We start from the raw sequence: 26,448 nt of genomic DNA on the forward strand, positions 1-26,448 counted from the left end.
TCTTTATATTTAAATGAACATTTGCATATCTGCATATTTTAGGTGAAGCTTGTTCTTAGAAATAAAGTTCACAGGTTCATTTTGTGTGTCTCTCAGGTATTCGGCGGATTACACTGATGCATTTCACAGCCCCCCTACTGGCCGCTCCACCTCACCATTACCCACGTCCTCCCCGCAACATCGTCAGATCCTGACACCAAATCTGTCTGCCACCCCTTCTGTCTCCCCTTCACCTCAAGTCCCGATTCAGCGCAACTGGACCCGCTCCCCGTCTCCACAGATACCTTCCTCCCCAGTTCATTCACACCCTCCACATTCCCCAACCTACTGTCCATACCCAACGTCACCGAAGCATCGGTCCAAGATACGCAGGCAGACTTTTGATTTTCAGTGCAGTCCCACTAAGGAGATGCGGTCTTCAGTCTCGAGGCGCCGGGCTCCCAGCCCTCTTATCTATAACACTGAACAGCCAAACCCCACCCCTCCCAGACCTTCCTCTCTACCCATCCTTCCCAGTACACCTGTCTACAACAACCCCTTTGACTTCTCCGGATCCTTCACTCCTCCTTCGCCTGGCCTCCCTCTAGGAGATGCCTATACAGCTTCAACTCCTCCGCTGTTCTCTCCATCTGGTGGTCCAAGTCCAAACCCCCTACTTGTCTCCCGCTCTCTCTCCCCCACCCATTTTATCTCTGGCGCCTCATCCCCCATGCACTTGCCCCCCAGTCCGTCCTGCCTCAACTATCCCCACCTCACCCCTCCTCCGCCAGCCAAACCCTTCGCTGTCAAGCCCCTGCCCTACTGGACCAAGTATGACGTGGCTGACTGGCTCGCTTACCTAAACCTAGGTGAACACAGAGAGCGTTTTATAGACAATGAGATAGATGGATCACATCTGCCTTCGCTCACAAAGGATGACTTCTTGGACCTGGGAGTGACTCGTGTGGGACACCGAATGAACATCGAGAGGGCGCTGAAGAAACTCACTGACAGGTGAGGGAGGACTAATAGACTCTGGAACACCTAGAGGCAACGGGGTCAAAAGATCAAAAAGAAAGCACCGGATGGTAAAGGAAAGTCAAAGTGTCTCATTCCTTCCTTGCAAGTTAGCTGGACCATCCCCTTTTTGTTCATTAGATGCATATAATTTGATAAGTTATCGCATCTTCCTTCCATCCCTTCCTATTTATTAACCTGTTTTATCATCCGTATTTAGTTTGCTCCGTCTTTATTTCATTTCCGCCCATTCTTATTTTTTCATTTGCCCTCCTTCTCTCCCCAGGCGGCTCTCCTCTCCTTTGCATGTCACTACTTCTCCCCGAGACACAGACTGAGAGAGTGAAGGGGTGATTCAAAGAAAAAAGAAAGAAAGAGAGAAACAAATTGAAAAAGATGAACAATAACAGAAGATGTGCAAGTGGAGAACAGTGGACATCAACAGGTTTTGTTGAACTAAAACTGGGGGCTGGAGTGGCGGGGGAAAGTGTTTACTTGCAAATTTGCTACACATGTAGAGAATACTGTTATGAAATTTGTGAAATGACGACGGGTCATGAAAGAGTATAAAGAAATTACCAATATCATATGAAAATGACGCTCTTCAACTGAAGATAACTTTAAAACTTTTGATGGACAGGCATTTAATTAACACACCATTTTGTGCTGTAAAAGACAAACACACATAGACAGATGGATTCTCACACCATCTGCTGCTTAGCAGCACTGAGAAAACTTCATTCCGAGTTCAAAGTAAAGTTGAAAAGTTACTGCTTAAAGGGTAAACCCCAATAAAATGTTACTGATTGTGGCTGAGCCAGAAACTCTGGAGAAAGCAAAAAGAGTCACACCCTAACATCCCTTTTGTAGCTTTAAGCAGATCAGAGTATCAAATGGCTGTGAATAGTAGAGCCAAAGTCAGAATAGAGAAAGGGTTTTTATTTGTAAATGATGATAGAAGAAAATGGGAGACAACAATAGTATTCTTTTTTTTATATATTTGCCATATTCCCCCAAAGGATTCCCCAATAAGCTTTGTATGTATGTACTTTGCGAGCACTAAATATATCTTACATGTTAAACTGGAGTCACTATTAGTAGAACCATTTGTTTTGTACTAAGTGCTGATCGCAATCATTCATTTGAAACTGGTCAGGGTATTTATAATTGTTGAATTCAAGTTGTGCATAATGAGGACATACAAATATTGAGAAAATATTGTTGTGAAATTACCTTTTATTATTTTCCTGGTTATTCTATAGAAAGGAGAGGAAATACTGGAGGGTTATTGAAAAGGGTTTGCGTGTCATTTCCAACTGCAAATGATCTTTTCTTTATTGGTGTTTATGGCCATAGCACAGGTCAAGGGATGGATCCATCCTCTTTGTTGCCATAATGTTGACCGCTCTCTCTCTCACAGCAGGTGCAGTGATCAAAAAGGGCTTTTTACTGCTTCTCTGTCTGCCTGACTTCCTCAACCTTCAGCCTCTGCGAGTCTGTGTGTCTGAATTTGTGCGTGAGTGTTAGTCAGCCTGCATTGATGGCCAAATGTTTTTCCTGACTTACACCATAATCTTTCTAATGCCTTTTCCAAAACATATTTATAATGGTTATAAAACATTGTTTTTTTCCTCACTAGCTGACAATCCCAATGTACCCTGTTCCACATATCAACCCTCGAAAAGAAATTCTGATAAACTTAAAGTAAATACTGTTACATATATAGGTGAACATGAACAGCCTGGATTTTTTAAACATGCCAGTTTAGCCATTCCCTGCAGTGAATTTAACTGTAAGGCAAAAACACATCATTTATAGATCTATATGTAATGATGATGTTGTCAATGATAACATAAAAAAATAGTATAATAGAGATAATAATATTAAGTATGTAAACATTTTTAAGAATCTCCGTCTTCCAAATAGTGTGGACAAATCTTTTGCTTTGTTTTTTTTACGTTTAATTTTGGTTTGGTTTTTTGTAAATGCTTTCTATACTGCTGGCCCTGTGGTGACCCCAGTGAAGCTGACACACATTAGTTAATGCGTATTCTCTCTATGTGAGTTTAAATTATGACTCTGTATCTCATCTCTATCTCATGATGACTATTCTGAGAAGTGAAAGGACTGAGCAGTAGTGTAGAAAGCATTACATACTATGATTTAAAAGAGTATTTTAGGTCTAGTGAAATGCATAATGAATACACTACATACAGTATGAGCATAAGTATGCAGAGATAAAAGGTATATATATAAAGATATATATATATATATATATATATATATATATATAAAGTTTTGCTTTAAATAAAATACAATATATACTGATAAACAATATGATAGAGGTACAACTAAGGTGTTGAAATAAATAAATAAACTACGGCCCTGTCGTGATTCTCATTTCTGTTTGGATTCCCTCCTTTGACAGTTTCACATAATGATCCAATTTAAAGTGCCGTGTTTGAATTGAGTCATTTGGCAGCAGCTCTTCTCAGCCCTGCGGTGGTTGAACACAACGTTGTTTTCGGGTCCAGGATTATTTTCCCATCAGGCTCAGTGAGTTAATAGGACAAAAGAGTAGAGCTCACAGGGAGGGAGAAGATGAGATGGCTTAATTCAAAGCAAGCAGTGGCTGCATTGATGCAGCAAACCAAAAGATGCCTGTAAGGCATGAAAAACAATGCAAAACAACTTGGAAGAAGTCGAATGTGAGATTGTTAGCTATCATGGTGGCCAGTTTAAGGTTCATGGTAGAAAATTGTAAATATAATGCTGTTGTTTTTAAAAGTTTGTACCAGCACTCCATAGAGTCCCTTCTTTGTATTTCTCTGGTTGGAGTCTGCTCTTAGTTAGCAAAATTACAGAGGTCCAGGCTTGTTATTTTCTGTTGGGATGAAGCCTCAATCTGGCCTTTTTTCCTCACAGTGTGAAAGAAGGTTTGATGGTGCCGGAGAGCGAATACAAAATTTCCCATAGGTGCTGGCTGCAAAGGCCATTGGCCAACGTTTGTTCACTCATTCATTCAGGTTTCCTCTTTAATTTGTCACCCATCTGTATTTTCAATAGTGGCGGATTAAACTGATTGTGGAAATCAATGTTACATTTGAAATTTTAAAATGTCTGAGTATCACAATCTAAATTCTAAATATCTCTATTGTACTGGGTTGAGTCAGAAATCTCACAGACTGATATCTCAAAGCCGGGTACATGAAGCAGAAACCATCTGCATGACTACATACCACTAGTGTGTGGTAAGTGAGAAAATACATATTTTTGTAATACAAATCTCTGCTGGGAAATATTTTAACCCTCAAATACATGTCACTTCACTTTAGTTTTGTCATTTAGAAGAGAGACATTAAATAACTCATGATGTAACTACAAACTGTCATGGAAGACATACAGTTACTTACGGTATTTCCCTTGTGGTCTTCGACGTTAAAACAGTAAAGTCTAAGTGACATCATAGTACAAACAAACCAATACCTAAATTATAGTCAATAAAATCACGATTTTGTTTTTCAAAAGTTAAGATGATAACTTCTAAGTTTCCTTATTCTTAAAGGGGCAACATGTAGTTTTCAGCGGCCATTAGTGGTTTGGCTTTTAAATTGCAACTTTGTGTGTGTTTGTACTTGTGCTCGAACTCACGAGCGAGAAGCAGAAATAGAGACATGCTGGAAACTTGGTCAAACTCCCACTGCAACGTTACAGTAATATTTTTATTAGCTTGCGGTTGAGCTAATACTGCTCATTACATGATAATGTTACATTGACTGCTTTTAGCCAACATCATACATCGGTGGTAAGCTCGTCTGCTGCTTTTTTTTAAACTAACATTATTTGTGTATCTTTCACCAGAGACTCAGCAATGTGAGCACACCTAAATGTATTGGATGATAACGGAACTGTTAGTGAGTGGGACTGAATATTGTAAATGAGATTGCTGCCACACTTTATAACAGTTAGACCACAGTAAGTAACATTACTCTAGTGAATGGGTCTTCCACTGTGTTGTTGTCCTGCACTGTTATGTTGCAGTATTTTATTAGTATTGCAATATTGTGATTCACTGAGTATCAGTAAAATAACAATCAAAATTGAACATGAAAGAAGGAAACCGCGGCAGATCCATGCTAATGTAACATTAGCTGACATTGCATGACTATACACTAGTATAAACAGATCGCTCCACATTTGCTTTGTACCATTACATTATTTCTTGTAAGCTCAACAACACTAAAACCGGGGATACACAGGATAGTAATATGTGCCACATTAGCTTATGAAGTAATGTGGCAAGCCATGCAACTGTAGTATGCAACTGTAGCATTTTGCACCGGATAACTAGTATCTGTTCAGCGTTAGCCGGCAAGCTAAAGTTATCTAACTTGAGCCAACTAAAGCTCTAAATCACAATATGTTTCACATGTTGTCCAATAGGATGAAAGCCAACTCAGTGTCGGTTTTGTCGATTACAAAACAAAGCAGGTCTTTCCGTGACTCATACCTTTCTGATGTTGACTGCGTTTTCACCCAAAGTCGATCCCATTCTCATTTGACCTGATGGGCCTCAGCACATAAAACTTTGTTGCTGGTTTTTATCCTTACGTGGAGTTTGTGTTGGAGTGTGTGTTGTGCTGGGGTCCGGTCGTTTTATTGTCTTAGCAGACTCCATTACATTAGCTGCAGTGTTGTTGCTGTTTGCGCAGTACAGATTCAACAGGCGAGAAGCTCTTGAGCGCACATGCAGTCACAGCCAATGGGTTTCCCAGAAAATTCAATCCGGAGTCTTCACGTAGGATTAGGCATAAAGTTACTTGCTTTCAGAGGTAACAGAAAAATCCAGCAAGTGGACCGTTTCTTTTATGTGAGGTTACAATCACTTCACACACAGGCAATAAAAAGTGATTCAGTTCATTAAAAACACTACATGTAGGCCCTTTAAACATGTAAATCAACTAATTCCAATGTCTGGCATCATGACACATACCTAAATTTATACTAAGCCGCTGTAACCACAATTGGCAATCAATGTCTCTTGTATGGTGGGAGGTGAAAGTGGTCCTTGAGATTGTGGTTAAGCTGTTAAAAATGAGTGGATGTTTGAATATTTATCACAGAAAGACCAAGAAATATAAACCAGATAGAGGCAGAAGTAAGTGAACTGTAACTCTAGGACGACAACGGTGTTCTCCTTAAAATTTGGTTAATATCCAGTAAAGTAAAGCCCAGAATGAGTAAACAGTGTGTGGGTGAATATTCTGTACTCTCTTTGACATGCTCTCTTTCTAGGCCTGACCACAGACAGAATAGCAGGTCCCCTCCCCTCCGAACCCCCCACCTGCTGTCACACACACTCACTAATAAGCTCACATGACTCTGAGCCACACTGACACGAATCTGTGACCAGCGAATGGTCAAAATGAAGGTCCGGCATCTCATTAGCACCATATTGAGAGAGACAGAGGGAGGGACAGGCAGGGAGAGAGAAGGGGGGGACTCTTCCAGCTGTTTTTCTAATAGCAGAGTGGAGAGAAAGTGAGAGAGCAATAGTCAGAGAAGAGCTAAACAGCCTGATAGGGAGGAAGCAAGGGATTTAAAGAGGCAAAAGATGGAGTTAAAGTAAGGAACAGCAGAGAAAAGGGAAGAGGAGTTCATCCTGGAATGACTGTGAACTAGAATATCACAGCTGACGGGGGAGGACAGCAGCAAAGGTAAGTTTCTTCCTCCCTCTTTTTTTGCCCTGAAGTCAATTAGCGGCGGAGTGATTACCACACCAAATGCTCAGATTTGTTTAATTTTTTCCTTCTTATTTCTGCTTGCTTGCATTGTCTCGGTGTCGCACACCCACTTTGAGATCAACAAATCGTGTGTATGTGTGTGTGTAACTTTAAGTGCTGAGGGAAAATTGGGTCAGAGAGAGAGACAGGAGAGAGGGAGCGAAGCATGTGGTAGAGGAGGAGAGGCACACTGGGAGAGGGGGGAGACGGACAGAGAAATGGAGAGAAATCCTCAGCAGGCCCTTCAACTACAGTAACAAGTGGTCACTTGAGTAATCACTGGTGATTCAGAAAGAAATGTAAGTGATGGTTTCTCCCAGGCATGACTGCTCTGTTGCCACTTTTTGCTCCTTACTGGCTTGTGGGTGGAGTTTTTATTTTAGCATTAAAATACTTTGATATGAATGCCTCTGTGTGGTAAAATGAGAGGATGAGCTGTTGGGTCTCGTTTTTGAGCTCCTCCCCTCCTCTGCATGTACAAAAACAGAATCAGACAATGTCAAAAAATTAAATCAAGTGAAGGAAGAGATTTAATAACATGATAATATATAATAATTATATAAAGTATGAACACCAGCTACCAGAGGTAAAGAAATCCTAGACAAGCCTGACTCTCTGTCATGCTCAGTCTTGTGATGAGGTGTGGTTAGTCACTTTCATATTACTCAGCCAGCAGTGTGTCAACATGTTACCCAGATAGATATAGACCCGAATGTAACTGCATGTTTGTGCACGCATCTCCGGTCTTTTGTTCTGCCATCTACCTCCTAAAATATCCGCCACTTGTGCTTTGCTTTACATGCCGTGCAAAAATGTCTGCTAGTTACAGTTTGTTCCTTTTAAATCCTGCATTCCTTTTTGCCAAATCAGAAACCAGCCCCTGTTGCGCTCTTGTGGTCATGATCTCTGAATCGAATGGCAAGAGTAGTCAGAGTGGGAGACAGTTGGTTGTAATGGTCCTTGTATTAGTCAGAGCAAAGGGAAAGATGACCTTTCCCTGCTGTTTATTTTGGGAAGGCAACAGGAAGAATGCCGGAGCAGCTGTTCTATTCCTGCTGGCAGATCCCACCCCTGTGAATTCCAGTCTGCCACTGTAACGACACTCCCCTTACTCACGCAGGGGGTTTGGATGTATCCAAGCACTGTACAATGTAAATAACACTTCATCAGTATCGTCTAAGTTGCTATGGCAATAAGCTCAGCAACCATACAGTGGGAACGGCTCTTCTTATGAGGGAGGCAGCCTGCTGTATCTGCACATAAACACCACATAGACTTCCAACTGTGTTGCATGATAATCAGTGTCAATAGTCTGCCAATAAAAGCACTCTCTTGTTATGCGTTGTAACCAGTCAAGCAACTCTTTCATGTAACACAAATGGCTATCTCCTGTTTTCTGAGACAGACACGTCCCCAATAATGGCAAGCCTTCCCAAAGAGCCGCCCGAGGATGCCAAGAAACACAGCTTCTGGGTGGTGAGCATTATATTTATCATTGAATTGAAGAAAACTACATACCTCACAAGGAATAGCTAGTTAATCCAAAACAGTGCTCATGTGTGTTTATGAATGTAAAACTCATACTTGTGTGTGGTTGAGTTCTGCAGGCCTGTTATTCTTACACCATCTTTCCTCCCCTCAGCCGGGGAATTATGTGCGTACAGTGCACCGAACTGAACAGTCCTTCCAGGCCTGCAACGACATTGTGGCCTGCTTCATGGAGAGAGCAAAGGTAGAAAAACAGTACGCCCAGCAGCTCAGCCAGTGGAGCAGCAAGTGGAAGTCCATAGTGGATTCTCGTAAGTATGAACAGCCGCATGAAGGGGAGCCTAATAACAGAGAGCACGCATTCCCAGGCCTTTCTGATTACGTCAGCTCTCATCAAGTTATGATTACTGTTTGATTCTTATTAAATGGCTGCTTCTGTGTTTGTTTGAAACTTGACAGAGGACAAATGGACGTTATTAATTCTGTATTGGTTCCATTACTCACCTCTATGCTCTCTGTCATTCCTTTGCCTTTTTGCTCCTTCTCCAGGGCCGCTTTATGGCTCCCTCATGAGGGCATGGCAATGTTTCTTCACCTCCACTGAGCGCTTGTCCGCCCTCCACTCCTCCATCTCCCAGTCACTCATGGCAGAGGAAGGGGACCGGGTGAAGACCTGGCAGAAAGAGACCTTTCCAAAGAAAATCTTCTGTGGGTTCAGGGAGAGCTACGACAACAACAAAAGTTTTTCACGTGCGCAGAAACCCTGGTCGAAAAAGCTGATCAAGGTCCAGTACATTCACCTCTGAGTGTGTCTATACATGCTTGTAATGGTGGTCATATGTAGCAATGGTAGTTTGACACAAAATCTTTACTGAAGGTCTACTTGCTAGCTTTGTTCCGCAGCTTTCAGCAGCAAGGCATGGTCTTCATTAGGAAATGTAGTTTCCAATCTACTGATAAATACTGTGAGATCCCATTGAAAGCTCAAACTGTCAAACTAGTCTTTAGTTATGTGTACATTTTTCTACAATACAAGACTCTACATACAAGAAGAGATCACAACATTTTTTGTACGATTTCAACATAATGATAGCTCATAGCTAAATAAACCTCAATATGTTAATTATTGAGCTTTAGAGGTGCTGGTAGGCCGCTTTTTTACCTTTGGGCAGAGCCAGGCTAGCTGTTTCCCCCTATCTCCAGTCTTTGTGCTAAGCTAAGCCCATCTCCTGGCCATAGCTTCATATATATATATGAATAAGAGAGTGGGATTGATCTTCTCATCTAACTCTCAGCAAGAAAGCTAATGAGAATTTTTTTTTTAAATGTCAATATTTTCCTTTAAGTAAATATGTGTGTGTGTGTGTGTGTGTGTGTGTGTGTGTGTGTGTGTGTATTCAACAGCTGGAGAAGGCCCGGGTTGCGTATCACAAGTCCTGTCAGAGGGAGCAAACAGCCCTTGACAAAGAGAAACAGGCAAACGAGAACTCTGAGATGAGTCCAGAGAAAAAGCAGAAAATCACAGATGCCAGAGAGAAGGCCACAGAGGAGAAAGAGAAGGTGAGAACAGATGTTAACACACTGCACCACTTTACTCCAAGTGAAGTCATGCATGCTGAATAAGGGCTTCATTCACTGCACATTTAAATTCACAATTCCTGTTTCACGACATGCCACAGAGTTAAACATGTTGCATTCCACAAAAGATTTGTTGGCCTGCAGCATGCGGTGATATTTATCCAGTTGAGAAACAAGAGCCCCAGCCTTAAATTTTTGTTCCAAACACTTCCCTTGTATGGAGATGTGTTATTATGAGACTGCTCAGTGTTTATGGAGCCCAGAATGAGAACAGTAAAAGAGCACCAGATGATTTATAAATTGTAGATCCTCCTCCTTTAAAGAAACACAATAGATGTTCTTCCTGAGGAAATGTGTGGCAACTTCATCATAAAATTTTTCCTGTGAGCTGCCTGCAGAGTAGAGAGAGCTACGAGAAAGTGCTGGAGGATGTGACGTCCTACACGCCTCGCTACATGGAGGAGATGGAAGCCATTTTTGAACAGTCGCAGGAGGAGGAGAGGAAGAGGATCAGCTTTCTGAAGCAGGCCTTCCTCTCCATCCACAGACATCTTGACATCACTAATAATGAGAGGTGAACAGCCATCAGATGACTGGGTGTGAGAATAGTGTGTGTGACACTTGGGTTGATGCAGAGCAAGTGTGTATTTATTGTGTCACAACAAACCAGCTCTGTGTCCTCGTGTCAGTGTGAAGGCTGTGTACAGTGAGCTCCACCACACTCTGATGTCCATCAGTGAGCAAGATGACGTCAAATGGTGGAAGAACAACCACGGTCCTGGCATGCCCACTGACTGGCCAAAGATTGAGGTATGTTAAATAAATAGAGGGGGAAAAATACATTTAATATTTTATTTAACCTTTATTCAACTAGGTTTGTCCCACAGAGATCATAGATCTCTTTTACAAGGGAGACCTGGTCAAGAATAGCAGCAACACAAAATATCAACAATAAAGTAACAAAAAATCACTGAGGCCTACAGGTGAAATTTAAATAAAAATGATCAGATAAAAAATTGGACACAATAGACGTCATCATAGTTTACATGCACTTGCAAGACTCTCAAATTACAACAATAGAATGATACGTCAATACATAATTTGTCTTTTTTGGAGTGGGTGTTTCTTAAATGAGAGACATTAGTGAACTAAAGGTGGCAATATCCTCTGAAATTAATTGTGTTGTACATGTGTGATTTTTTTTTTCTTGTTCTTACCCTAGACAAAGAAATACATAGTCTCACACAACAAGATATCTGTTGTTTTCACCACATAGTAACATTTATACAGTGTTGTTTGCAGGACCCTGCAATGTATTTATTGTAGCTGATTCACTTGATCAAAGTGTTGATACATTTGAAATCCAAACTGGTGTCTCATCCACCAGGAATGGGTCCCACCAGTAAAAAAGCTAAATAGAAAGAAGAGAGACCAGAAAAGGAAAGAGGGCAAGCCGTAAGTTATCCAGACTACTGCTTTCAATATATGGCAACAATGTTTTTTTAATAACCAAAACATTTACAATATACATTTTATTCCAAGTTGTGTTTTTTGACTGTTTAAACATCCCTGTCTTCTCCCGTTAGTGTGATGATTGGGGGTGTGAAGGTACGAGCTCTGTACGACTACGTGGGAGAGGAGGGTGACGAGCTGTGCTTTAAAGCAGGTGACACAGAAAGTGTGATGTGACAACACGTATTTAGACAGTAGTGTTATTCTCAATATTAAAGCTATAGGCAAAATTACAACCACTGAATCAGTGGGAAGACACCATTGCATCCCATCCCTCTACAATGACAGAAGACATGCATTACAGGATTTCTGGGTATTGAAGTTCAAATATATGTTTTATTGCTACCTCTTTATCAAGTAATAGTGTAGCTTTGGCCATCCATTCACCTCATCATCTATATTGGCTCTAGAATCGGAGTTCATCATGACAACCCCTTTATCTTTCGCAATTATTAATGTTTTATCATGCCATACGGTAGTGTTGTAGTTTTATCCAGTGTCGAGTTGTTTTGCGTATACAGTGGCGAACAGACAGCACAATTCAACAGACCTCAACTTTCCGTTTAGTTTTGTTGCTATAATCTCTTTCACATCCTGCAAAGACAAAAAGCTATACTCAAAATTAGCTTGAGGAGAGATATTTTGAAAGAGCATTTATCCCTTTCGTTCTGTATGATAAAGTGTTGAAATCTAAACAGGTACTTGAACATGAAATTAAAACATAAAAGTACTACTTACTAGTTTTGTAGCCAGATGACGCACTTCTGGGCAACTGTCATGAGACATATAACATATTCTTTATTAAAACAGGGTTTTTAATATGTTGAATCACAGAAGCAAGATGTTGTATTTTAACAGACTTGTATTTTCTGTGATTATGACACATCTCATTTCTTTTAATCCCAGGTGAAGTATTCCTGAAGGTCGAGGAGGAGGACGACCAGGGTTGGTGTCGAGGAGTCCTGAGTGGAGGAAAGGAGGGCTTCTACCCAGCAAATTATGTTGAACTTGTCGAGTGATGTCACAGTGTCTAATATAATAACAGTTATTATGATATATGTTGTCACACCAATTTTGAGTTAATGTCAGATATAATGTAAAATTTGTTAATGCCTTAATATTCTAACCTACTTTGAGTACCTCTGCAATAAGAATGAACTTATCGAAGACTAGAGTGTACTGTTTGTGCAGGAGCTCAATGTGTACGTGTGAGTGTGTATGTGTTTGCATGCAAGTGTGCATGATGAAACAGAAGCTAATGAGAGAGGATATTTACTTACTGCCATCATGTCTGAGTCATTAAGTCACTGTAACAAAAGATAGCTGATAATGAAACGTGGGGTTTACCCAGACACAGGTTTACTATGATGTGTACACACAAGGTTAATGTTTACTTAATAAGTATTATATTGAAGTTACTTTGACTGAGGGAGTGGGTTTTCAAAATAAAAGTGTAATTGTTTTGCCTTTAATCTGTCTCATTTTTATCTACTGCCTCTTTTTTTTGCCATTCTCGCAGTGTGGGTGTATGGATGGTAGTGTTGGTCAGTTGGTACTTTGATCCAGACTGAAATATCTAAACAGACATTCACAAACCCCATCCTGATGGCTTTGCTGATCCCAAGACTTCTCTTCTATTACCACTTTGAGCTTGACATTTTTGCTTTTTATTGGTGAAATGTCTCTACAACTATTGGATAGACTGCCACATATTTTTGGTAAAGATATCCGTGGTGCCCTGAGGATGAACTGACTTTTCCTCTAGCACCACCATGAGGTAAACCTTTGTGGTTTTGAATGAAATGTCTCCTAAGTATTGAATGTATTGCTGTGACACACGGTACATATATATGTTCCCAATAAGATTAATTGTAATCACTTCGTTGATCACTTTTCATCTAGCACCATCAGCAGGTCAAATGTATATGTCTACTGGTTTATGATCGAGCTAATGACACTACATCAGCCTCAGCTGTAGCCAATATACAGCTGTGCCAAAGTGCAGCCTCACAGAGGCGCTAGACTTAGTCTTGTTAACTGTTGTTTTTTTTTTTTTAACACATCCAATACAAAAGACCAAAGAACATAAATGCTAGTGTGGATTTCTGTCATAACCTTCAAATAAATATTTTATTCATCAGATAGGCCTACATTTAATTACTCGAATCAAATATAGGCCAAGCAAAATACTGACAGACAATTTACGAAAACACCATGAAAACATTTTGTCCTAAGGTGTACTTTAGACTGCTGGCATTCATAAAACAAATAATATTACGTCAATACATTACAGATTCTTTTGTCTGTAAGTGACTTAGCCTACTTATTTTCTCCCATGCATACACACATACACCCTTCAGATATCAAGCTTTAATTTATTATTAATCATCTTGACCTCCAACAGTTTACGGCTTCCATTGTTCCACCCATTTTACATTCGGGGAATTGTTTAACTAGAGTTAGGCAATATGCGATAAATCTTAAGACTATAGCCTACCACCCAACCTCGCAGCTTTGTGCACACACCACAGTATCATAGACGACTCAGGAGCAAAGAAACCTGTTGGACAAGATATACGAGACACAGGTAGAGACCGACAAGATGTCACGCAGCAGATGACACATTGCTGAGACCTGGGGAGGGTTTCATGTTTATGGTTGCGCCGTACGTTCAGCAATCAGATGTGTAAGTACGTCTTAGATATGCTCATTTTATTTTAGAGGATTTGTTCATTTTAAATTGCAGATACGATAGATAGCCTACATGGTGGCTGCATTGTCTGGATTAAGTTTCTTTTATTGGAGTGCCTCTTGAAGGTGTGTCAAAATCTTAAAAACGCGAACGTCACATATGCTCCTCAAAGAAAATTAGACTAGTCTAATTACTTTGATTTCTGTGGATTGAATAGTAATTGCATGTTACGAGTTAAATAAGTTAATGTGGCCTCTTTTTTAGGTGCCACGTACAGTTGAATAATTTCCTTTCTCTCACAGACAGGTTGACTTACAATGGAATTTGCTTGTGGGTTTGTATATGTGCCGCCATCAGTGACTCAGAAGGACGAACAGCGATCTAACGTTAAACGCTCAGGTGGGATTTCTTTCAAACACTTCCAGGCACGTTTCTTCAGATTTAAAGCAATCAAAAAATGTAGCACTGGTTAAAAAGATGTCACGTTTCTGGCTCCATGTTGCTGTCTAGTTGTAGTTTTTCAAGCTTCCACAGATCACTAGCCAGACACAGAGTGGAGACCAACACCTGAGAGAATTTCAGCTTTCTGAGACATCCACAGGAAACAGATTCAAATTGCTTCTTTGTAGACTCATTAGTTTCAAGACATCCAACAAAGAGACACAAAGCTTTCACTCTTACTGTCACTACATATGTCACTGATACCTCACCTGCTGTGTGGTCCACTGTCTGGAGGATGTTAAAAAGCATTTTGAGAAGTGTAAGAAGTCATTAACTGAAGTTTAAAATGAGAGAAATTTTAAAGTCCAGTGCCTAATCACAAAATGACTTTGAATAAGAAAGATTGATTATAGACTAGATAACTGTGTAAAAGTATCTGCAGGCGGATTTTTCCTTTCATCAGAGCTTTCTGGATGACTGGATGGTTAAATGCTATTTACGTATTATGCAATCGGTGACACTCGCATTCCTCTCCTGTCTATCTTAGAGGAGATATTCCTTTCAGATACTTTGCTTTGCTCAGTAAAAGCCATCTGCCACCTGAGTCACATTTTTTTCACAGCACAAAGGTCACCACTGCACCAGTTGTTTTTGTCTGTGCTCACATTTCTCTTGCAAGAAACTGTTCTCAAATTAACAGCCACTGAACACACACACACACACATACATACATACATACATACATACATACATACACACGTGTGTGTGTGTGTGTGTGTATGTGTGTGTGTGTGTGTGTGTGTGTGTGTGTGTGTGTGTATATATATATATATATATATATATATATATATATATATATATATATGAGATGGGTTTTTTTATGTTTTGTAGCGCTTCTCCCTCCTATTAACCGGATCCGTCCTCGCACTGCCCCCCCCCCTCCTCCAACAACTTCTGCAGAAGTCAAACCACCCTCTCCAAAGATTATTGAGCAGTTGGAAAAGAGCAAGGAGGTGAAGAAGGCTGCAAAGGTCATTTCCTTCTATGAAAATGCAGAATTTCACAGTAGACCAGATGCAGTGTCTTCCACCTGGATAACCCCTCAGCAGACAGCACCACCTCGAAAAACAGGTACTAAGTGTGGCAATTAGTGGAACTGTATGGCTGAACAAGTTTGGTTAGGATCATCTCAAATACCTTAATATGAAATTGATATATTAAAAGAGTTATTCACCCAGAAATGCAGTTAGAAAGAAAGAGAGAGAATGTTTGCTGCTGTTATTAAAGTTGAAGCGATTTTAAAAAGCATATTTTTACATATCGATACCTGGAAGCTGCCCAGTGCATCCACTCTTATCTGATGGCCACTGAGCAGCTCCGCTGGAGATTGTTCAGCGCCTTACTCAAGGCATCTCATCAGTGATAATAAAGAAAGGGCATGTCCTGCTCTTTCTCGTTCCACACCCAGATACACTACATTGCCAAAAGTATTAGGACACCCATCTGAATCATTGAATTCAGGTGTTCCAATCACTTCCGTGGCCACTGGTCTATAAAATCAAGCACCTAGGCATGTAGACTGCTTCTACAAAAATTTGTGAAAGAATGGGTTGCTCTCAGGAGCTCAGTGAATTCAAGCGTGGTACCGTGATAGGTTGCCAACTGTGCAATAAGTCCAGTTCTGAAATTTCCTCACTACTAAACATTGGGAACAACAGAAACAGCCACAAAGTGGTAGGCCACATAAAATCACAGAGCGGGGTCAGTGCATGCTGAGGCACACAATGCGCAGAAGTCGCCAACTTTCCGCAGAGTCAATAGCTACAGACCTCTAAACGTTGTGTGGCCTTCGGATTAGCTCAAGAACAGCGCATAGAGAGCTTCATGAAATGTGTTTCCATGGCTGAACAGCTGCATCCAAGCCCTACATCACCAAGTGCAATGCAAAGCATTGGGTGCAGTGGTGTAAAGCACGACGCCACTGAACACTAGATCAGCGGAGACATGTTCTCTGGAGTGACGAATCATGCTTTTCTGTCTGGCAATCAGATGTACCAATCTGGGTTTGCTGTGTTTTAGGAGAACAGTACTTGCCTGACTGCATTGTGCCAAGTGTAAAGTTTGGTGGAGGGGGATTATGGTGTGGGGTTGTTTTTCAGGGGTGGGGCTTGGTTAATGCTGAAGCATGCCAAGACATTTTGGATGATTTCATGCTCCTAGCTTTGTGGAAACAGTTTGGGGATGGCCCCTTCCTGTTCCAACATAACTGTGCACCAGTGCACAAAGCAAGGTCCATAAGGACATGGATGAGCGAGTTTGGTGTGGAGAACTTGACTGGCCTGCACAGAGTCCTGACCTCAACCTGAACACCTTTTGTGATGAATTAGAGTGGAGACTGCGAGCCAGGCCTTCTCGTCCAACATCTGTGCCTGACCTCACAAATGCGCTTCTAGAAGAATGGTCAAAAATTCCCATGAACACACACTTAAACCTTTTGGACAGCCCTCCTGGAACTCCATATTAAACCCTACAGATTAAGAATGGGATATTATTAACTTTCATGTGCATGTAAAGGCAGGCAACCCAAAATGTTTGGCAATATAGTGTATGTCCAGTTGGTCAAAGGACTTCACCTTATTTCTCAGTAGATTGTCAGATGCTACAACCTAAAAGAAAAACACCGAAGGGTGGGGGGAAGAGAACAACAACAACAAAAAAATTCTCATCACCTCTAGTGGTATCTAATCTAACACACAGTTCTGGTGTTATTTGTCCTAAGATTGAGATGTCATAAATGATGCATTTCATAGGGCCTGGAGGCACAAATTACAGAGGTAAATAGCTTATCTCAATATCTGAACATTAAACCAAAGTATTTGCATTAGTTAGATACCACTAGTGGTAAAGGATTCACAGTTTCAACCTTTTCTCTTCTGATACTTACCTAGAACTTGATCTGATACCAGTGCTCTCTGAAAACTTTGAAATCAAGTAAGGGAACAAGAGGCCATGGATCACTGTGTGACTGAATCAAAAAACTGAATTTTATAGTGACATTGGCAAAAAAAATGTATTTAATGTGGTTCAGTCACATCGTTGCTGATACCTGATCCGCGTAATGTCACTGCCAACACTGATACTAACTGGATTAGTGCATCCCAAGAGAGAGAGAATATGTTTTCTCATAATAATGGTTGGTTTAGCTGCAGTTGGTAAATCCCTGTGTGGCTGCTCTTATGTAGGTATCTCATAAATCTGGACCCTACTAGATGAGTTTTTAGTGTTTGGATGAATTATTCCTTTAACACACTGCTCCTACCTGCTTTTCCCCAGCTCTTCTTCCACCACACATGAGACCTGCAGCAAACAGCCAGTCCCTTCCTTACAGCCAGCCACTCAATTCCCCCAATCCCAACAGTCAGACATTTACCTATGACCTCCCTAAAAGCGAGCCAAATTTAAATGGACATCCCTGGGACCAAGACTACTCATACACCATACCAGAAGGCACGGGGGTCCAGGTGGAGCTGCCAGGTGAAGCTAGCAGCATGTCTGCACAGACATCAGGTAAATAAGCAGCTGTTTAAAGCAGCTTTGTGCAAATAGTTTCAAGGTCAGATCATTCCAGTTTATTCTGTTCTGCTCTCAAACCTCAGCCCCTGCCCTTCCTCCCAGACCTTCATTCATGAAGTTAATTCCAGATTACCTGGTGCTGTTACCATCAACACATTCATCTCCGTCATCATCTCAGAAATCACTTTCAGACTTGCCACATGTCCCATCACCTACTAGTAAAGGTAAATGTAACAGTCTCTGTCATGCTGCCAAAAGAGTCAACACTCATGAATGTTTTCCGCAAGTAACGCAACACAAAATGCCTATTTGTAATGCTCTTGTTGTTCCCAACTCAGCATCAGCAGATAAGGGGCTTCTGCCAGGGAATCCTAATGTGGTCCTCATCAGTTTAGGAAAATTACTCTCTCAGGAAAGAGGTCAGTAAACATTAATCATCACCACAACCTTCATTATCTGCCATCTGGTTTTATTGTCAGTCTTATCGGCCTATGATGACGATCATGTTTTCATATTTGCAGTGCAGGCCATAGATGGACAGCCCGTCTCCTGCTCCCAGTGTGGCGCTGTGCTGGACTCTTCCTACTGCAATATGGTAATCTGATACTGTATTTCATTTCACTTTTGTTCTGAAACTGATGTGTAGTAAAACGATTAAGAGTCACTGATTTCAAATGTGAATAAGTGTCAGTCTCCTTGTAAATAACAGAGCATGACAAAGTCTGAGAGGCAGTGGAGCATAAGTATTATTTATCATAAAATAATGAAACAATGGGTAATTGGGATTGGTTTGATTGATAGAGACAGCAGGCGAGTTTGTGAAATGTGTCTCTGGTTGCACTCACTGAGGGGACTGTGGTAAGAGTTGTAAATGTTCTCTCCCTATGCTGAACTGCAGGTTAAAGTGTGTTACTTCTGTCAGCACTGTGAGTCAGCCAGCTCTACCAGTATGCCACAGTGTTTTCCAAGTGGTTATCAGGATAGCCTCTTTTTGCTCAATCCTGATGAGCAGCCCCTTTGTGCAGCTGATGCTCTGCTGCTCTTCTGCATCGACATCTCAGGCTCCATGAGCATCACTTCCCAGGTAAAACCACACTGTTTGCTGTTGGGATCATGACAGCTGGCATTCACAAATGCAACCTGCAGTGTTTCAAATTATCAACCTCTGTTGTTTTTAAGGTGTCAGAGGGAGAGCATGCTATCCACAGATCCCGCCTTCAAGTGAGTTTAATCTACTTTTAACTTAGTAAGGCTGAAAATAAACACTATGTAAGCCTTAACCTACTGTAGGTCCAGTTACAGTTCACTTGAATAGGGACAAACTCTTTCACGCAACATCATACGACTACAAAATTAACACTTACAAAATGGAAAATTTGTTTGTGTACATGCACAACATGGAGTATCGCAACACTAACATGGGTCCAAAGATGTTATCAAGATGCCTTTAGTGATAAAAATCATTGTGTACAAACCAGCTTGTCCAGGAGGCCGTGTTGCAGTGTGTTCAGAGACTAAGTGAACAACAACCTGACAAACGAGTGGGACTCATCACCTTCAACCAACAGGTACAGAAATGACTCTCCTGATAACAAAAAAATGATATTGTATTGTGTTTTACATTTTCTCCCTGACTCTCCTCAATTTTCTTTTAGTTATCTATTTCTGTCTTTTAAGTTTGTGTCTGACTCATATTTGTTTTTCAGTTTATTATTTTGTCATATAAAGTTATTACAATTTCTTAATGTTTCTGTTGCCAGGTAACAATGCATGGATATGAGAATTTCAAGACACAGTTCCTGAGCGGTGATGTGTTGACTGACAGTGACTATCTGAAAAGGGCTGCTGCCAGTTTCCCCATCCCACCCCCACTCTCACAGACCAAGGACCACTTAAAGAGACAAGTTATGGGGTCAGAGAAAAATCAGTGATTGGTGAACAATTGGTGTTTTTTATTTTTTATTACATAACATAATGTATTTTCTGATTCACCTCTTGTTGAAAGATTGTGTGAAAGTGGGACCACAGCTCTCGGTCCAGCTGCTCTCCTGACGATTGCAATGGCCTCCAGACAGCCAGGGTCTAAGGTATGTTTAGTTGATATACAGTCTATGCTTTTAGCCCATCTACAGTTTACATGTACTGCATTATACATGTGACCTGTATTAAATGATCATTACAAAGCACTGCATAGATTCAGCAAAGCTCATGAACTCCAAAGTGTGCTGATCCTCAGTTCAGTATAGGCTGAACTTAGTCTGCACTTTTAGCCGGATGAGCGATGCTGTAATGCTTATATGACTTTAAATAAATGGTCACACTTTAGTATGTCATATGTCAATTTTGAATTTTTCCATTTTCTGAAAACAGTACAATCCTGATCTGCTTATCCCTGCTGATCTTGAAGGTGATTATCTGTACAGATGGGAAGGCCAACACAAAGTTGGGGAATCTGGAAGAAGAGGATATTGATGCTCGTACCCTCCTCTCATCCACCATCTTCTACCAGGAGCTGGGCGAATATGCTGCCAGTCAGGGGTTGGTACACATCTCCTCATTAATGTCAAGAATGGAACAATATAAGTGTACACTGCTGAACAGACAATTAACAGACATTTACACACTTGAAGCACTGTTGCTTCATCAACGTAACTGCAAGACCACTAGTAGTTCTGATATTCGTACTCAGAAAGGTGGGGTTTGTCTATTGTGTGCTGGGCTGGAATAAAGATCATACTGAAATCTCCTTCTTTTATTAGTGTGACAGTGTATGTGCTGTCCATAGAGGGAACAGACTGCAGGCTGGATGAGCTGGGAAGACTCGCTGATCGCACTGGAGGGAAAGTAAGAGACAATGTGAAATTGTCTTCTGATGAGTTTCAATAATTGCCAGATCTTTAAACCAACGGACTGGTATTTTTATCATGTATATGACTTATCAGATCTTGTTGTTTGTGAGTGTCCTGCCCTTAGGTGGTGATAGCATGTCCTGTAAGGTTGCACGCAGAGTTCGAACAGATCATCGAGAATGGGACCATAGCTACGCATTGTTCTGTCACATTACTTCTGCCCCAATCACTGTAAGATTAGCACTATTCCTTACTAACATTTCAAAATTCTTTATCAACCGGTTTAATTGATAAATTCATGCATTGTAAATTACATTATTATTTCATGATGTTCTCCTCTGGTCCAGGACTATGAGAGGAGAGAGGGAGGCAGGACACAAAGGAACCAGAGAGGTGGGGAACGTGGACCCAGATAAAGAGATCACCTTCCAGTTTGGAGTCAATGTAAAGGACAAAGAAGGCGAGAGAAGAAATGGTGAGCCACTATTGGCAGACTGACAGTGTGTAGTGTGTGGTGAAAGAAGAACTGGCAAATATTCAGTTCTCAGCTTGAACTTTAACACTCTTGAACACTCATAACTAGCCTTTTCTCTTGTACTTCACAATCACCTCCTTATTATGGACCTTGCAAGAAATAAACATTCTCTTTCCAAAATTAATAATATTTATGATTGGGTTTTTGTTTACATTGCCAGTTTCAGGTACAATTATGCAGCCTTTCTTAGGAATGTGTGGTTCTGTTATATTTGCTGTCAGGTCTTGCTGTAGCTGAGCAAGATGGGGATTTTTTTTTGCCAACATAGAAAACCTGTACTCTCAAGCTGGGTTGAGGAAAAATGCAAATAAGCCCAGTAAAAAAAAGTCCAGGGCTTACCAAGAGACAGGAATATCAATCTTGTGCACATGTCACAAGAGGACATTTTGCTGCTCACATTAGCCTTTTCTTTTTCTCTTCGGAAATAAATTATCTTCTTAGTTGAAGATTACTGATTTCAAAAGCACAATTCCCGAAGTGTGCTTTTGAAATCAGTAATCTTCAACTAAGAAGATAATTTAGTTATTTACAGACTAGTGATAAAGGATGCACAGTTTAAGTTATTTAGAAGCCAATCAAGTTTTCTTTAGGATCTTACTTTGGATCTTAGTACTTAAAAGCTGATTATTTCAAAGAAATCAGGATCAGTGCAATGAAATAAAGAAAGGAGCAATTAAAATCTTAAATTGTGACTGGGCTGAGACAAGAGGGAAGCCGATTTCTGAGGAGATGATTTTAAAAAGCATGGGAATATGGTCAAAATCTCATGTTAATGTAAACTGAGCTCGGTTATGTCTAGGAGAAGTAAGCTGGGCAAAGACGATATTTAGAATTTTACTTCTCTCTACCTGTAATTTTTCAGAGAAAAGGCTTCATCTACTGCGGAAACTGTCAAGGCAAACAAAGAAATATCACTGGCCTGTCAGTAAGAAATTGCTTTCATTAAACTAGAATTGAATTAAGATTTAACAACAGTTGTTCTAGCAATGTAGCTCCAAGGATGGCAATATCAGTATGTCTACCACTTTGGTCCAGGCTAAAATATCTCTCAACAGTTTTGGATGGATTGCCACAACATTTTGTACATATATTCATGGTGCCCAGAGGATGAATCCTAATGACTTTGGTGATTTCCTGACTTTCTCTAGCACCACCATAAATAAGTTTGACATTTCTGGTTTTCAGTGAAATATCTTGACAACTATTGGATGGATTGTGGTGATATTTGCTAGAAGAAACACTCTTATAATGTTAGTGATCCTCTAGTTGCTGACTGTTCCTGTAGCGGTATCATCAGGTCAGAATTTTTATATGCCAATACTCTGGTTTCTTAATCAATACCTGCTAAACTCATACTCCACAGCCTAATCTATACTTTGTTTTTATTGCTAATTAGCAAATGTTAGCATTTTAAGAGGCTAAACAAAGACGTTGCCCAGTTCAAATGATTCTGGTAAATGTTGCCCTCTAAACATCAGCATTGTTGTTGTGAGCATATTAGCATTTAGCTAAAAGCACCACTGTGCCTATGTGCAGCCTCACAGAGTGGTTTGCATGGCTGCTGATTCTTATTCATGATTCAATACATACAGACACAGCTTTTTATTATGCTGGGCATCTGGACTTCATAGAGACAACTTAGGTCAGCTGCAGTTCAACCTGAACTTGGGATCACTGAACACAGCCTGCATTCTGAGAGAAGGGCATCAGAGGGGTCAGATGTGGATCATGGGTGCCAGTCTGACCACTGACTCCTCATACAGGCCAGGGCGCTGTTTGACTCATTCGACCACTACATCAGTTATATTTTCGAAATCTAAATTTATAAACCAGATTTAGTGTGGTCAAAAAGCAGCATGTGCTCTAAAAACACCCACTAGATTGTTGAATCCTGAAACTTTCTTGATCCATATTTGTGTTCTTTCTGTGCTTCTTTTCAGTGTCAGCGCTAGCCTCTGGTAGCTGTGTGTCCATCCAGCTGCAGATAAGGTACAGACAGATGGATGGACAGACGATGCTCAGAGTGATCACTGCTGATCGAGATGTTACCGATGACAGGTGATAATGATTATTCCATAATCTCACTTCTGTGATTGCTTCACCCACACAGACCACTCTTGTACTGAGCTGATTGCGTGCTTGTGGCTTCTTTGTGAGCTTCAACAAGTCATTATGTTATGACATCTTTAATCAACAAATCAATTGATTAGATGTATTATTTCAAACTAATCTCAGTGAACCTTTACGCAAAGCGGTTTTGAAAATCCAAGGAGATTGGCTGTTGGTGAGATACCACAGTCTTCACATCATGCAGAAATGATTGCAGCATGTAAATCGCACTTCTCATCCATTCTAACATTTAGTCACACAGTAAATGAACCTCTCAACGCAGCCTGCCCGCTTCATATACTGAAGGATGTTTGTGCAATTCATCATCTGAGTGGCTACAAAGTGGCGCCTGCGTGTGTTTGAACAGTAATACAATGGCAAGGCTGAAGCTGTAAATGTTGAGAAGCTCTCTTATGATAAAAATGTGACCCTTCTTCTCAGCTCGGCGGTCCTGTCCTCACTATCTCTGGCCATCATTCAGCTCAACTCGTCACAGGCCTGCGCCGCTCTGGCTGTCAGAGGCCGCTTTGTCGACGCAAGGACGGAAGGAGAGCAGCAGAGGAAGTTGATCGAGAGAGCAATGTGAGTTACAGGAGGGGTGGAGGAAACTCTGACTGACCATTATTTTCTCAAACTGGTAACATTTCTTTCTAATTCAAAAGTTCAAAGCCAATCCAAATTTATTTATAAAGCACATTTAAAAACAGTTGACCCAAAGTGCTGTACAATCATAAATAGCAAAAGCCATAAAACAACACAATAAAAAGACAAAGACCAGTTTAAAAGACAAAATGACAATAACAAAATAAAAGCTGTAAGACTATAAGAAAAATCAAGGCTACCCTCATATGGAGTTAAAAGCCGAGGAATAAAGTTTTAAGGTGGGATTTAAAAACAGGCAGCGTAGGGGCCAGCCTCACATGCAGAGGCAACTCATTCCAGAGTTTGGAGGCTACAACTGCAAAGGCTGGGACATGTGGTTCTAAAAGGTCAGAGAGAGCTTGTCCATTTTATGATTTGTAAAACAATAAAATCTTAATATCAGTCAAAAAACATACTGTGAGCCAGTAAACGAAGGCTCATAACTAATTTATTCCTTACGAGCAATTTGAGATGATCAGTAAACTGACAGCATGTGTCTGGGCGCCTGCTGTTATTCTGGCGGAAGCACAGTTTCGCTTAGGCTGGGCAGACACTGTACTGTACGTAAGTGAGTGTGTCTCTGTTTGCAGAGAGCATAATCGCAGTGCAGAGGACGAAGAGATATACCAAGACTGGGTTAAAACCATGGAGCCGATATACAACAACATAAATAACTTCACAAGGGTGAGATTTTAACAGTATTTTATCAGGTTCAGTGCCTCACACTGGTTAGAATCACCTAGAATAACTCTTCTGTTGTTGTTGTTTTTTTCAGAGAAAAACTGTCATTTCAGACTCACAGGTAATTCATGTCATGTTCTTAGAAGTCATACTGCTTAGTACTACAATACTTTGCCCATTTTACTCAACTTTTTCTTCTTCCTCCAACCAGTCTCTAACAGACGCTGGTGCAGTGCTGCTCTACAACATGAAGCACAGCAACAGAAAGTCCATCTCACAGAAGAATAAATGTTTAGGAGCCTCCACCTTTTACCTTGTTTGAAGTCATGAATGACAAGCATAAATACTGCAGTTTGACTTTGATTGTGTGGCTGAATAAATATCCTTCAAATATTTCACAATGTAAATAATGTATTACAGTATAGCAACATTAAACATGGTCTCATAAAGAAACTCAATTCTTAAGAGTAGACTTTAAATTATTCTTTTCAGCGTAACATAGCAAAACTGCTGAGGCAGTATACAATGTACATGGGTGTGTATAGGACACTGTCCCTGTGGCAGTTTGTGTTTTTGCGCTGACCAAAACACAGGAAACACCTGACTCAGAAACACCCTCATGCAGCTAACACCAAAATCCTCTTGTTTTGCTGACACAACATATGTAAACCTCCAGCACAACAATTAATATAAACTTAATACAACAGCTCATATAAGAGCAGCTAAGCATTATTTTAAATACTTTTATGCACTGAATTTAATTAAGCTATTCTAAATCTGAATATTGTAAAGAAAAAAGGTGTCAGTATTTAGGATTTGCAAAGGTAGTGAGCAATGGAGTATATGCAGAATAAGACTGAACAAACAATAATCATCCCCGAGATGGAAGCCAAAGCATAAATGGACATGCGTTTCTCTGGGGCGGCCCTCACAACACAAACATGTAGCTCTGAGCAGATGTCTGTTGAGCATTCGTATGGACCATCATTCAGCGCTGGCAGGTTCCAAGAAAGCAGAATATACACAAACCAGGCTTCAACCAGAATACGCAGACTGATGCTGAGCAGGTAGAAGCTCACAGTGCCTCTGTCTCTGTGGAGATCTATGACCATCTTGCCCTTTGGGTCTGTGGACACACCCTGAGCCTCCTGCTCCACATCAGTCTTCACCTGGGAGCTTCTCTTCTGGGCCAGAGAGCGCAGGTGGGAGGCAAACAGCTCCATGAGCAGGACAGAGAGGACAACCAGCACGTAGATGAAGTTCCAGGCCACCATCATAGGTTTGTGGAAGTGTCTATTAAAACAGGCTTTGGAGCAGATGCTTTCCCTTGTGCCGTTGCAGGTGAAGTCGGCATCCAGTTTGGTGAAGGGCAGCTCGGCCAGGAAGAGGATCACCAGGCGCATGCACAGGAAGCCAAACCACAGGGAGCGGCACTTGTAGGTGGTGGTGGCATCCACCGCCGTCCGCAGGATGGGGATGAGGCCGGTTACTATGGCTGCCATTGTCTCTGGCTTTTGTTGGGAACCTTAAGCAGCAATTGAACAAAATCTAATGAAGATTTTGGCTCAA

At 40.9% G+C, this 26,448-nt stretch overlaps 4 protein-coding genes across 10 annotated transcripts in view; 3 read left to right on the forward strand and 1 right to left on the reverse strand.

Moving 5' to 3' along the window:
• The window catches only part of LOC123982932 (SH3 and multiple ankyrin repeat domains protein 1-like), a 42,753-nt gene extending 40,670 nt beyond the window's left edge, over positions 1–2,083 (forward strand). Inside the window, exons 28-29 of the mRNA XM_046068902.1 lie at positions 97–993; positions 1,283–2,083. Coding sequence (XP_045924858.1) covers positions 97–993; positions 1,283–1,334 — 949 coding nt within the window. The 3' untranslated portion in view covers positions 1,335–2,083. The remainder of the gene's footprint in view (positions 1–96; positions 994–1,282) is intronic.
• A 4,423-nt stretch (positions 2,084–6,506) lies between these two features.
• Positions 6,507–12,829, forward strand: LOC123982835 (protein kinase C and casein kinase substrate in neurons 2 protein-like). Of its 2 annotated transcripts, none has more exons than XM_046068715.1 (10): positions 6,507–6,713; positions 8,185–8,255; positions 8,422–8,578; positions 8,817–9,052; positions 9,672–9,827; positions 10,244–10,419; positions 10,535–10,655; positions 11,233–11,300; positions 11,432–11,511; positions 12,264–12,829. In XM_046068715.1, exons 2-10 carry the CDS (start codon positions 8,199–8,201, stop codon positions 12,374–12,376), a joined length of 1,164 nt encoding a protein of 387 aa, XP_045924671.1. In that variant the 5' UTR covers positions 6,507–6,713; positions 8,185–8,198; the 3' UTR covers positions 12,377–12,829. The 2 variants fall into 2 exon arrangements, with proteins under 2 accessions (XP_045924671.1, XP_045924672.1); XM_046068716.1 differs by lacking the exon at positions 6,507–6,713 and adding an exon at positions 6,993–7,078.
• A 604-nt stretch (positions 12,830–13,433) lies between these two features.
• On the forward strand, positions 13,434–25,337 carry LOC123983024 (circularly permutated Ras protein 1-like). 6 transcript variants are annotated; one of them, XM_046069097.1, is made up of 21 exons: positions 13,434–14,043; positions 14,352–14,448; positions 15,382–15,621; positions 17,824–18,057; positions 18,147–18,287; positions 18,402–18,482; positions 18,585–18,658; positions 18,962–19,147; positions 19,243–19,284; positions 19,542–19,631; positions 19,824–19,975; positions 20,069–20,150; positions 20,471–20,601; positions 20,823–20,907; positions 21,037–21,143; positions 21,260–21,387; positions 23,388–23,505; positions 23,998–24,138; positions 24,789–24,882; positions 24,974–25,000; positions 25,091–25,337. In XM_046069097.1, exons 2-21 carry the CDS (start codon positions 14,367–14,369, stop codon positions 25,199–25,201), a joined length of 2,346 nt encoding a protein of 781 aa, XP_045925053.1. In that variant the 5' UTR covers positions 13,434–14,043; positions 14,352–14,366; the 3' UTR covers positions 25,202–25,337. The 6 variants fall into 6 exon arrangements, with proteins under 6 accessions (XP_045925053.1, XP_045925056.1, XP_045925057.1 ...); XM_046069100.1 differs by having other exon boundaries at positions 18,986–19,147; XM_046069101.1 differs by having other exon boundaries at positions 15,451–15,621.
• A 351-nt stretch (positions 25,338–25,688) lies between these two features.
• Positions 25,689–26,381, reverse strand: gjz1 (gap junction protein zeta 1). The gene has a single exon (XM_046069725.1). It carries the CDS (start codon positions 26,379–26,381, stop codon positions 25,689–25,691), a length of 693 nt encoding a protein of 230 aa, XP_045925681.1.
• Between the last annotated feature and the right edge of the window lie 67 nt (positions 26,382–26,448).

The sequence above is a fragment of the Micropterus dolomieu genome, linkage group LG14, assembly GCF_021292245.1.
Source record: "Micropterus dolomieu isolate WLL.071019.BEF.003 ecotype Adirondacks linkage group LG14, ASM2129224v1, whole genome shotgun sequence".
Classification (NCBI taxonomy): Eukaryota; Metazoa; Chordata; class Actinopteri; order Centrarchiformes; family Centrarchidae; genus Micropterus; species Micropterus dolomieu.

Bases quoted from the DNA above. Each gene is read 5' to 3' on its own strand.
- gjz1 (XM_046069725.1), bottom strand. From the start codon at position 26,381: ATGGCAGCCATAGTAACCGGCCTCATCCCCATCCTGCGGACGGCGGTG.
- LOC123982835 (XM_046068715.1), top strand. From the start codon at position 8,199: ATGGCAAGCCTTCCCAAAGAGCCGCCCGAGGATGCCAAGAAACACAGC. The intron at 9,053-9,671 runs GTCCAGTACATT...TGTATTCAACAG, and splicing joins GGTCGAAAAAGCTGATCAAG to CTGGAGAAGGCCCGGGTTGC. The intron at 11,512-12,263 runs GTGACACAGAAA...TTTTAATCCCAG, and splicing joins CGAGCTGTGCTTTAAAGCAG to GTGAAGTATTCCTGAAGGTC.
- LOC123983024 (XM_046069097.1), top strand. From the start codon at position 14,367: ATGGAATTTGCTTGTGGGTTTGTATATGTGCCGCCATCAGTGACTCAG. The intron at 18,483-18,584 runs GTCAGTAAACAT...TCATATTTGCAG, and splicing joins ATTACTCTCTCAGGAAAGAG to TGCAGGCCATAGATGGACAG. The intron at 25,001-25,090 runs GTAATTCATGTC...TCCTCCAACCAG, and splicing joins CTGTCATTTCAGACTCACAG to TCTCTAACAGACGCTGGTGC.